The sequence below is a fragment of the Schistocerca gregaria genome, chromosome 8 (genome assembly GCF_023897955.1).
Source record: "Schistocerca gregaria isolate iqSchGreg1 chromosome 8, iqSchGreg1.2, whole genome shotgun sequence".
Taxonomy (NCBI): Eukaryota; Metazoa; Arthropoda; class Insecta; order Orthoptera; family Acrididae; genus Schistocerca; species Schistocerca gregaria.
This window is the reverse complement of record NC_064927.1, coordinates 157800066-157814361: the sequence shown is the minus strand read 5'-3', so window position 1 is coordinate 157814361 and position 14296 is coordinate 157800066. Positions and strand designations below refer to the sequence as shown.

The 14296-nt window shown below is 42.8% G+C and overlaps 1 protein-coding gene across 1 annotated transcript in view; it reads right to left on the bottom strand.

The window, feature by feature from the left end:
• The window catches only part of LOC126285086 (odorant receptor 83a-like), a 64544-nt gene that overhangs the window by 9975 nt on the left and 40273 nt on the right, over positions 1-14296 (bottom strand). Inside the window, exons 5-6 of the mRNA XM_049984411.1 lie at positions 9679-9792; positions 1675-1830 (exon numbers count right to left, since the gene is read on the bottom strand). Coding sequence (XP_049840368.1) covers positions 1675-1830; positions 9679-9792 — 270 coding nt within the window. The remainder of the gene's footprint in view (positions 1-1674; positions 1831-9678; positions 9793-14296) is intronic.

Below are 14296 nucleotides of genomic sequence, written 5' to 3'. Positions count from 1 at the left end.
CTACTACGTTTCCTTCTCTCCCTTTTCCTACACTCGAATTCCAGTCACCCACGACTATTAAATTTTCGTCTCCTTTCACTATCTGAATAATTGCTTTTATTTCATCATACATTTCTTCAATTTCTTCGTCATCTGCAGAGCTAGTTGGCATATAAACTTGTACTACTGTAGTAGGTGTGCGCTTCGTATCTATCTTGGCCACAATAATGCGTTCACTATGCTGTTTGTAGTACCTTACACGCATTCCTATTTTCCTATTCATTATTAAACCTACTCCTGCATTACCCCTATTTGATTTTGTGTTTATAACCCTGTAGTCACCTGACCAGAAGTCTTGTTCCTCCTGCCACCGAACTTCACTAATTCCCGCTATATCTAACCTTAACCTATCCATTTCCCTTTTTAAATTTTCTAACCTACCTGCCCAATTAAGGGATCTGACTTTCCACGCTCCGATCCGTAGAACGCCAGTTTTCTTTTTCCTGATAACGACATCCTCTTGAGTAGTCCCCGCTCGAAGATCCGAAAGGGGGACATTTTACCTCCGGAATATTTTACCCAAGAGGACGCCATCATCATTTAATCATACAGTAAAGCTGCATGCCCTCGGGAAAAATTACGGCTGTAGTTTCTCCTTGCTTTCAGCCGTTCGCAGTACCAACACAGCAAGGCCGTTTTGGTTATTGTTACAAGGCTATATCAGTCAATCATCCAGACTGTTGCCCTTGCAACTACTGAAAAGGCTGCTGCCCCTCCGTTGTGGTTGTACCTACGGTACGGCTATCTGCATCGCTGAGGCACGCAAGCCTCCCCACCAACGGCAAGGTCCACGGTTCATAAGGGGGGGGGGGGGGGGAAGGGTCATAAACATTATCGGGTCAAATTGTTATGAGATATAGCTGAGCCATCAGACAAATTACCATTCCATAAGGAGCTAGATTTGCTTCTTTTCATATTACCAATATTTAAAGCAACAACCCAGTGGATGAAATTTTTGAGATAATTAAAAATAGTCTTCTATACCTATATGCTTTATAGCTGTCACTACTGTGGGCCTAGATGTATTTTTCATTTACCTAAGAACCATACTATGATGAAAATACATATGCCAGACTTTAAAATTTTGATAATCACTACCAAAACCAACTGTAGTAAAATAAATGACGAATACAGTAAGATATAAAATTATTTAAAGGAAATATATAAAGGTAATAGGTTTTGACACTTTTTGGTGAGTGTATTTACATGTGTTGATGCCATTATGGCTTTATCACGTAAGGACATGATGTAGAACACGTACGTTTTACCTTATGTTATCTGTACATTCTCAGTTTGTATCAGAGTATATCGTGATAGGTAATATTGTATTATTTTAAAAGATAGACTGCCCACTAGTTGTATATTTTTTTATATTGTAGATCTGAAGATGGTCATTACTGACTGGAACCTGTCATCGTCGAAGAACTTTATACATAATGTGGTCAAATACTGGATTAAAAATCATAATTCTAGTACGTTGTTATGTCAAAAAATGTAAAAAATTTAATAACATTTTTATCATGTTAGTAAGCTTTGGTTACTTTAGGGGACAAGCATGGTGCAGTCGCTGCAGCACAGTTACTGACCAACCTCCTGCGCTCGTAGCGTCGTGAAGTGAACCCGGTTGATACACACCTGCAGCAGAGTCATCCTGGAGAGCGTGTAGATTCCGCAGATCTTGAGACTGAGAGCCCTCGAGGTGCTGAGGCACAGCATGTACAGCAGGCGCCAGCAGCGGATGTCGCCATCCGGCCAGCCACCGCCGAAGGCCGAGCGCATCAGCTGCTCGCTCTGTAACACAGAGCATTATGGTTATGGCGGCGTACATCTTTGTCCTATTACGCTGGCAATGAACCTGTGTTTCAGAACAACAGGCAGATGTGCTTTGCATCTAGCTAAGCAGTGACCAATCACATCTTTGAGGAAAATTTGGATTGAAACTGCAGCACCATCAGTACAGGTGCAATGCTGAGAAGCATATCGCCAGAAGACATGGATAGGAGATGAATCCCATACGTGATGTCGATACAGTTTCGTACTATTGCTTAGTGAACAAATTACGAGATTATGTCCATTGAGGCGACAGAAGTCATATATGGTGGCGGTATCGAGTACACAAGATTTAAAAGGGCAGTGCACTGTCGGAGCTGTCGTTAATTTATGTGAAAATATTATGACTGATTATGACCGCACGGGCGGGAATCGACAGACGTTCAGCGCGGAATGTTAGTTGGAGCTAGACGCATGGGACAGTCCATTTCGGAAATCGTTGGGGAATTTGATATTCTGAGAACCATAGTGACAAGAGTGTGCCGAAGTACCAAATTTCGGGCGTCACCTCTCACCACGGAGAAAGCAGTGGCACTCATTGCATTCACTTAACGACCGAGAGCAGCGGCGTTTGCGTTGGCAGTGCTAACAGATGAGCAACACTGCGTGAAATAACAGCAGAAATCAATGTGGGACTACGATGAACCTATTAGTGCTTCCAAATTTGGCATTAATGGGCTATAGCAGCAGATGACCGACGCGAGTGCCTTTGCTAACAGCACATCGCCAGCAACGTCTCTCCTGAGCTCGTGAACATAACAGTTCGACTTTAGCCTATTGGAGAACAATGGGCTCGTCAGATAAGTCCTCCTTTCAGTTGGCAAGAGCAGATGGTAGGATGCGAGTGTGGTACGGACTCCACGAAGTCATGTACCCAAGCTGTCAACGAGACACTTTGCAAGGTAATTTTTCAAACTGTGTTTACATGGAATGTTCTGGGTTCTCTTGTCCAACTGAACCGATCATTGACTGGAATGTTTATGTTCGGTTACTTGCAGACCATTTGCAGCAACTGATGGACTTCATCTTCCCAAACAACGATGTCATTTAATTGTTCGCGATTGGCTTGAAGAACATTGTGGACAATTCGAGCGAATGATTTGGTTCCCAGATCGCCCGACATGAATCCCATCGAACACTTATGTGGCATAATCGAGAGGTCAATTCATGCAAAAAAGCCTAAAAACTATACACCCGCAACACTTTAGCAATTATGGACGGCAAACGTGGCTGGATATTTCTGCCTGGGGCTTTCAATGACTCTTTGAGTCCATATCACGTCGAGTTGCTACACTGCGCCGGCCAAGATATCCGAGACGATATTCGGAGGTACCCAGTGACTTTTTTCAACTCACTGTATTGTAGGACCAAATCAGTGTTCAGGCGAATAATGTCTAAACATTCGTGAGTCTGTTCGCTGATAACACTGTATAAGCTGGAAAGTTGCAATGCCGTGAACAATGTAGTGAAATACAGAAGGGACTGCAGATTATCGACACTTGGTGCAGGGACTGCCAGTTGATTGTCAGCTAACTTTATGTAGCAGACAGTACACAAATAGGCGGAAAGACTCTCTGCTGTTCGAGCACGTATTAGCGATCAGTCACTAGAAACCGTTAGGGTGCCCACAGAAAGAAAGCTCACGCCGGCTATTCTTTCTCAAACGTTTATACAGAAATAATTCTTAGAAAAATTTAGATTCTTTGGTCACTTGTAGCCTCGTATATCAGCTTCATGATGAATTGCCTATCTTTTCGTTAAAGGTCATAGTTATCATAATATTTAGGGATTATGTACATCACTGCACGAAATACGAATAATGTCACCGAAAAAATAAGGATCTCTATGAATTTACGTTTGGTACACATTAGAGTGTATATTGGGAAGAGATCAATGTCTGGCCCCAATCTCGAAGAGATAGACCTTATATAGCATATTCACTTCTGACCGTGCGCGAGCTAGTACGAAATATTCACATCATCATCCCTCATATCTCCTAAACAAACGATAGCTCGCAAAGAGGAGAGCATTTTTTCATATAGTTAACATCTAAATCTATTTTATTTAGTGCAATATACGAGTAACTACAGATTTTTTCAGTCGAATAATGTAATTATTTTTTAAGACTAATCTATAGGTGGTGGAATGAGAATTAGTGTGGCTTTGCAACTAGCTAAATCAAGAAATTATCCGTTTATCTTAGGCCGAGAACGTAAAACAGACAATTTCATAGAAGTAGCCGCTAGTTATCAAAGACTTAGCAGTAAAAGTACAATAATAATAGTAATAATAATAATAATGACATTATTAAGCGACTTGTAATGTATTTAGCCTTAATCTGATCACTGCTGGTCACCATTAACTATACATCTACATATATACTCCGCTATCCACCAAGCAGTGTGTGTCGTGAGGGGCACTATTCGCGCCAAAGTCATATTCCCCCCCCTCCCCCCCCCCCCCCCCAATGACTGTTCCACACGCGAATCGCGCGAGGGTAAAACGGAAAAACGAGTGTCCGAACGTCTCAGTACTAGCTCTTATTTCCCTTATATTTAAAAGTTGATCATTGCGCGACTTGAAACTTGGTGGTAATAATGTATACTCTACATCCTCGGCGAAGTTAGGATTTTGGAATTTAGTGAGCAGCCCCTTCCATTTTAGTGCGTCGTCTATCTGCAAGTATGTCCCACTTCAAACTTTCTGTGAGATTTGTAATGCTCTTCAAAATGGCTCTGAGCACTATGCTACTTAACTTCTGAGGTCATCAGTCGCCTATAACTTAGAACTAATTAAACCTAACGAACCTAAGGACATGACACACATCCATGCCCGAGGCAGGATTCGAACCTGCGACCGGAGCGGTCGCTTGGCTCCAGACTGTAGCGCCTAGAACCGTACGGCCACTCCGGTCTGCTGTAATGCTCTCGCGATGGATGCATGTACCAGTAGAGAATCTTGCCGCTCTTCTTTGGACATTCTCAATGTCTTGAATCAGACCCAACTGCTAATGGTCCCATACTGACAAACAATACTCTAAGACTGGACGAAGCAAATTCAACCGCAGGCGTTCAATACATAATGCAACCATTATTTTTTCTCGGCCAATTTAGGTTGAAAAATGTGGATCATCGTAGGATATTCCCGCTTGAGCCCCTATAGGTTCATGAAGTTCCGATGTATGGCAGTGCTGTACACAGGCTTCAAAAATTACGTCTGTAACGGAGTTGCGTCCCAAGCAGAGGCCTGACATTGAGTTTCTCTTGGCGGAAAAAGCAGATCATTGCGGATATTCATAAGCGCTTGCAGCATGTCTAAGGAGCCTCGGCAGTGAACAAAAGCACAGTGAGTTGTTGGGCGAAGCGTATGTCTCTTCGTTACAAGGCCGCGCAAACCTATTGATGACCCGCGTGGTGGCTAACCGCACACAGTTGTGACCCCTGCAGAGTTCAAACGCGCAGACACTTTTACTCGTGGTGATCCACGGATAGCAATCTAACACCTCGCTGCATAGCTGGATGTCTCTGTTGGTAATACAGACACACTCGTCAACCAGTTTGGGTACTCAAGGACTTGGGTCCGCTGGGTTCCTCATTGCCTATAAGTAGAATATAAAGTGCAACGAAGGACCATCTGTACGGAATTGCTTGAGCGTTACGAGTCAGATCGTGACAGTATTTTGCGAATATATTCACAGACAATGAAACATGAATTCATTACTACGAACTAGAAACAAAGCGGCAAATCATCGAATGGTGACCCATCATCTTTCCTTCGAAGAAAAAGTTCAAAGCTGGTCACTCATCCGGAGAAATCATGGCGACGTACTTCTGGAACTTTGAAGGAGTTATTCTGTTGGATGTCTTCCCTCATGGTGCAACTATGAACCACGAAGTGTATTGTGCTAGCCTCATAAATTTGAAGAAACGAGTTCAGCATGTCTGTAGTCACGGAAACCAAACGAACTTCTCCTTCTCCTTGAAAAGGCAAGGCCTCACACGGATCTGTGCAGCACCAAGACATTGGCGCAAGTACTGGTGATCACGAACGTTAACAGCACCAAATTTTCCCTCCTTGCCTGTGATATCCTCGCAGTGAAAATTCCATCGACCGCAAGGATTCGAGCCGTCTTACCTCCAAGTTGAGCGTTATGGCACAGGCCCGCTTTAGCGACTCTACATCAGAGGCAGGTAAATCATCATATGATCAGACTTTAGACAAGACCACCATTTTTCTCAGAATATACTGTGATGGAAGTAAGCAGGTCTCAGTTATCGTCTTTCCTGATTGTGGCTTCCTCTACATCTACGTATACACTCCGTGAGCCTCTGCACACTGAGAATATGTCTTACCAAGCTTACCGGTTTTCAGGCCTATTCGACTAGCATATTGGTCGAGGGAAAAGTGGCCGTCTATATGCTTCTGTACAGGCCCTAACCTGTCTTATCTCATTCTTATGATGGCTGTGCAAGACATACTATGATGAGATCAAACTGGACGCGCAGTCTTCTTCGAATAGAGATTCGCTATATTCACCCAAAGGATTTGGAAATAACTATGAGCCCTGCTTCGGTTCGTGTTGGTGCCGTTTGTAGGTTTCTGCCCTCTGTTGGAGGCCAGATGGTATCGTTTAGTTGGCATGGTTGCTGTTGTTTGTCTTCTTCTCATGTTGACCGGCGCCACTCGGTTTCGCACGCGTTGTCTGTCCGCTAGTGGCAGCAGCGGCGGTTGTCGATCTGTGGTAACTGCTGCCCTATCTTTGGGGCGACGTCGTTGTTTTTCCGGGTCGTGTGAGTATGAGAGTTCGGTAGGGGTCTCAGGAAGAGCCAGGTCCGCGTAGTGCCAGAACACGCCAGGACCGTTGGCGACACGCATGGACTGCCGGATGGAAGCGCTGTGGTCACGATGGTGCACGATCTCGTCGAAAACCGGATCCAGCAAGCTTTAAGGTGAGTGCATTTCTATACCAGTAGAGAAACCTCCACCATTGTGATATCTCGCGATTCTCCAGTGACTTGGATTCTTGTTGCTGCTCGTGGTGTAGCCGAGGCGAAGAGCAGGGGTGGTTCTTCTACTCTGGTGGTAGTGGTTCCTTTCTTGTTCTGGACGCTCTAAACACAGTATTCTGGTGACGTAGTGCAGACAACCGGTTCCGGCTTTGGCGTATTGTTCTATCGTTGCATTTGGTTTATCGGACATCAAGTACCTTCAGGAAGATTATCATTAGTCATTTGTTAGACTGCCACAAGTCTGAGCTACGATTTTGTGAAGTGAATGCAACTCTTGGCTGCCTGTCTCATCGTCCGCGGAAGTGTTTGTTGCCGGACTTTCTCAGAGGTCGATTCCTGGAGCACCGTCAGAATCAGTTTCTTGTTTCTTAATTAACTTTTGCTATTGTATTTTCTGTTTTACAGCAGGTTTCAAAATACTTTTTTATATTATTGCCATTCCTGGCGTGTAAGGCCTTCAGCCGTGATTGTGGTCGCTTGCCTTAAAATTCTAATTTGGTATTTATATTTACGCAGTAAGCTTTTAAAACCTTATTTACTGCCATTCCTGGCGCCTGATGCCATCTGCTGTGTTTGTGGCTACTTGCCTTTAATACACTCCTGGAAATTGAAATACGAACACCGTGAATTCATTGTCCCAGGAAGGGGAAACTTTATTGACACATTCCTGGGGTCAGATACATCACATGATCACACTGACAGAACCACAGGCACATAGACACAGGCAACAGAGCATGCACAATGTCGGCACTAGTACACTGTATATCCACCTTTCGCAGCAATGCAGGCTGCTATTCTCCCATGGAGACGATCGTAGAGATGCTGGATGTAGTCCTGTGGAACGGCTTGCCATGCCATTTCCACCTGGCGCCTCAGTTGGACCAGCGTTCGTGCTGGACGTGCAGACCGCGTGAGACGACGCTTCATCCAGTCCCAAACATGCTCAATGGGGGACAGATCCGGAGATCTTGCTGGCCAGGGTAGTTGACTTACACCTTCTAGAGTACGTTGGGTGGCACGGGATACATGCGGACGTGCATTGTCCTGTTGGAACAGCAAGTTCCCTTGCCGGTCTAGGAATGGTAGAACGATGGGTTCGATGACGGTTTGGATGTACCGTGCACTATTCAGTTTCCCCTCGACAATCACCAGAGGTGTACGGCCAATGTAGGAGATCGCTCCCCACACCATTATGCCGGGTGTTGGCCCTGTGTGCAGTCCTGATTGTGGCGCTCACCTGCACGGCGCCAAACACGCATACGACCATCATTGGCACCAAGGCAGAAGCGACTCTCATCGCTGAAGACGACACGTCTCCATTCGTCCCTCCATTCAAGCCTGTCGCGACACCACTGGAGGCGGGCTGCACGATGTTGGGGCGTGAGGGGAAGACGGCCTAACGGTGTGCGGGACCGTAGCCTAGCTTCATGGAGACGGTTGCGAATGGTCCTCGCCGATACCCCAGGAGCAACAGTGTCCCTAATTTGCTGGGAAGTGGCGGTGCAGTCCCCTACGGCACTGTGTAGGATCCTACGGTCTTGGCGTGCATCCGTGCGTCGCTGCGGTCCGGTCCCAGGTCGACGGGCACGTGCACCTTCCGCCGACCACTGGCGACAACATCGATGTACTGTGGAGACCTCACGCCCCACGTGTTGAGCAATTCGGCGGTACGTCCACCCGGCCTCCCGCATGCCCACTATACACCCTCGCTCAAAGTCCGTCAACTGCACATGCGGTTCACGTCCACGCTGTCGCGGCATGCTACCAGTGTTAAAGACTGCGATGGAGCTCCGTATGCCACGGCAAACTGGCTGACACTGACGGCGGCGGTGCACAAATGCTGCGCAGCTAACGCCATTCGACGGCCAACACCGCGGTTCCTGGTGTGTCCGCTGTGCCATGCGTGTGATCATTGGTTGTACAGCCCTCTCGCAGTGTCCGGAGCAAGTATGGTGGGTCTGACACACCGGTGTCAATGTGTTCTTTTTTCCATTTCCAGGAGTGTATTTCAATAGCTGTAATTTGTAACTTGCAACGAATTTTAAACAATTCTCAATTTATTGCCATTCCTGGCGTGTAAGGCATTCTGTCCAGATCACAGTGGCTTGCTTTTAAAACATTATCTGTTGTATCTGTATTTAATGGTGATTTGCGAAATTGTAACTCACGCTATTATTTACACTGTTTTTTATTCCTTCATTTATAATGTGTGGTATTTTTTATTTATTGTCGAGTCTGGAATTACTGGTTTAAAATAAATTGTGTGTAATTGTAAAAGACAACCAATAACTGATTACGGCCCCGTCCACAATCGTAACCGAATCCTGCCTCCCTTTGACTACCACCAGGTCTCAAACTACTTCGATTTTTTCCAAGGGTTCCGATTGGAATCGTCGTTTGATGACATTATATGCTTTGTGTGCAACGAGGAATTTGGGCTTTAGCTTCACGTTTCCAATTCGTCTGACATTTTTTGATGTTCTGAGCTCTACGAATATTCTCCTTTCGACTCACACAAGGGAGGCCAGAGAGCATGGGATTACAACTTCTCTCTGCAACCTCAATGACTATCCGCTCACACTCTGTTCTACATAAACTCCAACCTTAATCCACACTGATTGTTCTCCCCAGGTGTAACAGCTTTTACAACCATGGCTATGGTGAATAACACCGCTTTACACTCAAGATGAGCCTAGATAAGAAATCAGAAATATTAGACAATGTAGAGCAACATTGCTAACTACTTCTGTATGCTACATCTCTCACAGCTATTTATTGGTTTGAGGTCATGATCACTGACCTGATTGATGATCCTTTGGCCGAGCAGACAGAAGAGTGCGACCTGGTATGCGTAGAGTGATGAACCCATCAGCATCTTTAGAGATTCCACTATATCCATGTCCTTCTGCAACACCTAAAGCAATATCCATATGTAAAATTTTCTCCGTATAAAATTTAGTATGGCCATGTGGTTTCCGGCACACAGTTCAAATGGCCATTGAGAGATAGCACTGCAGTCACCGAAATATTCAAGATGGCGGCGACAGGAAAATCCAGAATGCAGGATGGAATGATGAGAAATTAAAAAATATCAAAGACGAAAGTGGCAGTAAATTTAAAAATATTTCCATATTGCTAACAAGCCCAGTTACGCTGTTTAAAATGGTGGGAAATTAAAAAGTCCAAGATAATGGAACTATCGCCGTTGTGCTTTCTGACCCCTCTAACGTAACAGCCAAAGTGCCATGGTTCAATGGTTCAAATGGCTCTGAGCACTATGGGACTTAACATCTATGGTCATCAGTCCCCTAGAACTTAGAACTACTTAAACCTAACTAACCTAAGGACAACACACAATACCCAGCCATCACGAGGCAGAGAAAATCCCTAACCCCGCTGGGAATCGAACCCGGGAACCCGGGAGCGGGAAGCGAGAACGCTACCGCACGACCACGAGATGCGGGTAAAGTGCCAAATTCTAAAGTTTCTGAGTGACCTGTATTGAATATCAAAAATACATAGAAATATTCAGAAAACTAGGGTAAATCCGTGTCTGTATTATTAACCAAAAATGTGTACCAATATGTTTTGGAAAAGGATATAGAGCAATAAAAGTTTACTGTAGCAAGTATTCTTGATTTTCACATCAAATAATTACTGCTAATGTAACTTACGTATCAAACTTCACTTGTCGACGAGCATAGTTCAATCATTGTACTACCATGGGGACAGTACACATACTGAATATTTTGTAGTTTGGCTTCATGGTGAAGACAACTTGCAAGACTTCTTAAGACATCTGAACTCCCTCCACGATAAAATACAGTTCACAATGGAAATTGAAAAGGAGGGATGCCTTCCATTCTTGGATGTTTTGGTTCGGCGCAGAGAGGATGGCACTTTGGGACATGAAGTGTGTAGTAAGCCGACGCACACCGATCTGTATTTACGTGCAAATAGCTGTCACCATCATGCCCAGACAATGACTGTTTTCCGAACTTTGACTGACAGATCGCATATTATTTCTGACGAAAGCAGTCTGCAAAAGGAACTTTCCCACTTACAAAGAGTGTTTGAAGGCAATGGGTACTCTCCACAACAAACACAGAGGGCGCTGAAAATGAAACCGAAAGATGTCACAAAGAAAGCAGAAGAAGATGAAGAAACCTTTAAATCGATGGCCTTTCTGCCATATGTGGGTAGTCTCTCATCAAAAATAGGACGCATTCTCGGCAGACACAAGTAAAAGTGATTTTTCGTCCTCCACCCACGACACCTGCACTCGTGGGTTCCGTCAAAGATGATTTGCTGCTCCGAAAATCTGGAGTTTACAAAATTCCATGTGAATGTGGCCTTTCTTACATCGGACAAACAACTCGCACTGTCCAAGAAAGATGTACAAAACACCGAAGGTATACACGAGTTTTACAACCTAACAAGTCGGCAGTGGCAGAGCACTGTATTGATAATGGTCACAGTATGTTGTATGGCAACGTCGAAATTTTGGCAACTACATCATCCTTTTGGGATTCGATAGTGAAGGAGGCAATTGAAATTCGCTTGACGACGAATTTAATTAATAGAGATAGTGGTTTCAATCTTGATAAATCATGGAATCCGGCACTTGCTGTAATAAACTCGCAAAGTCGTCGTCACAGTGCAGCTCACAATGATATATCGATATGCCAACACAGATCGAAGCAACACAGATCGAAGCAAATTATCATTTGTGGGGATTTCAATGTTGATTCCCTGAAAGAGTGTAATAGGAAGAATGACCTTTTAGTATTACTCAGTTCTTTCAATTTGAGCTCCGTCATTGATTTTCCTACTCGGATAACAAAGAACAGCAGTACATTGATAGATAACTTTTTTATAGACCAAGATAAGTTTAAGGACATAAATGCTTATCCTGTTGAGAATGGTCTTTCAGATCATAGTGCACAGCTTGTTACAGTACATGACATAGCTCCATGCAGTATAATAAATCAGACTTTCAAAGCAGTGCGTTCAATTAACAATATAAATATTGCAAACTTTAGGGAAAGCCTACAGCAGCTAGACTGGGATGCAAACTTGAAATATAACTTATTTCACAATACATTTTTAAGGGTATTTGAAAATTGTTTTCCCAAGAAAATAGTTAAACATAATTCCAAGAAAACATATAAAAAACCTTGGCTAACTAAAGGAATAAGAATATCTTGCAACCGCAAAAGAGAACTGTATCTAACAGCAAGATGGAGTACTGACCCCGAAATTGTTCAATATTATAAAAACTATTGTGCGGTACTAAGAAAAGTTATTAAAAAGTCCAGAAGCATGTGTATCATGTCTGAGATCAGTAACTCTGATAATAAAATTAAAGCAATTTGGAATATTATTGAAAGGGAAACAGGGCAACCAAGAGCACAGGAAGACTTTAGTGCAATAAAATTGAATGACAAGTGCACTAACAAACAATCAGAAATTGAAAATATTTTGAATAATCATTTTTTAAATGTTGTGGAGAAAATAGGATCTAGATCTTCACTAGAAGAGGCAAGGCTATTAATAGAAGAGGCCATACCTGCACAGTTTGAAACAGCTGTAATTCCACCAACCTCTCCCTCTGAAATCAGTAAAATAATAAACTCACTGAAAAGTAAAAGCTCTTACGGAATTGATGGCATTTCCAGCAAAGTACTTAAAGCTTGTTCCCCACAGATAAGTAGAATTCTCAGCCACGTATGTAATAGCTCTTTGGAGCAGGGTGTTTTCCCTGATAGACTGAAATATGCCATTGTAAAACCATTGCATAAAAAGGGTGATATGTCGGATGTCAACAACTACCGCCCAATCTCTCTTCTGACAGCTCTATCAAAAATTTTTGAGAAAGTAATGTATTCAAGAGTAGCCTCCCATATTTGTAAAAATAAAGTACTAACAAAATGTCAGTTTGGTTTTCAGAAAGGCTTTTCAACAGAAAATGCTATATATGCTTTCACTGATCAAATATTAAATGCTCTGAATAACCGGACATCACCCATTGGTATTTTTTGTGATCTCTCAAAGGCCTTTGATTGTGTAAATCATGGAATTCTTTTAGATAAGCTAAATCATTATGGTTTGAGTGGGGCAGTGCACAAATGGTTTAATTCATACTTAACTGGAAGAATGCAGAAAGTTGAAATAAGTGGTTCGTGTAATGTTAAAACAGCTGATTCCTCAAACTGGGGTGCTATCAAGCACGGGGTCCCACAGGGTTCGGTCTTAGGTCCTTTACTGTTCTTGATATACATTAATGACTTACCATTCCACATTGATGAAGATGCAAAGTTAGTTCTTTTTGCTGATGATACAAGTATAGTAATAACATCCAAAAACCAAGAACTAAGTGATGTAATTGTAAATGATGTTTTTCACAAAATTATTAAGTGGTTCTCAGCAAACGGACTCTCTTTAAATTTTGATAAAACACAGTATATACAGTTCCGTACAGTAAATGGCACAACTCCAGTAATAAATATAGAATTTGAACAGAAGTCTGTAGCTAAGGTAGAATTTTCAAAATTTTTAGGTGTGTCCATTGATGAGAGGTTAAACTGGAAGCAACACATTGATGGTCTGCTGAAACGTCTGAGTTCAGCTACGTATGCTATTAGGGTTATTGCAAATTTTGGTGATAAGAATCTCAGTAAATTAGCTTACTATGCCTACTTTCATTCACTGCTTTCGTATGGCATCATATTCTGGGGTAATTCATCGTTGAGTAGAAAAGTATTCATTGCACAAAAACGTGTAATCAGAATAATTGCTGGAGCCCACCCACGGTCATCCTGCAGACAACTATTTAAGGATCTAGGGATCCTCACAGTAACCTCACAGTATATATATTCCCTTATGAAATTTGATGATAATAATCCAACCCAATTCAAAAGTAATAGCAGTGTGCATACCTATAACACCAGGAGAAAGGATGATCTTCACTATGCAGGGTTAAATCTGACTTTGGCACAGAAAGGGGTAAATTATGCTGCCACAAAAGTCTTTGGGCACCTACCAAACAGCATCAAAAGCCTGACAGATAGCCAACTAACATTTAAAAATAAATTAAAAGAATTTCTAGATGACAACTCCTTCTACTCATTGGCTGAATTTTTAGATATAAAGTAAAAAAAAAAAAAAAAAAAAAAAAAAACTTAATCATTAGTGTCATGCAATATTTTGTGTAATGTAATTTCTTGTACAGACATCTTTTATTAACCTGACACGTTCCACACCATTACGAAGTGTCGTATTCATGATCTATGGAACAAGTATTAATCTAATCTAATCTAATCTAATCTAATCTACTGCGGAGTCATAGATACAACTCGCGCATTATGCACGTCTCTGCCGCCGACCAACGTCTCTGACGTATTTGCATCTGTGGCCGC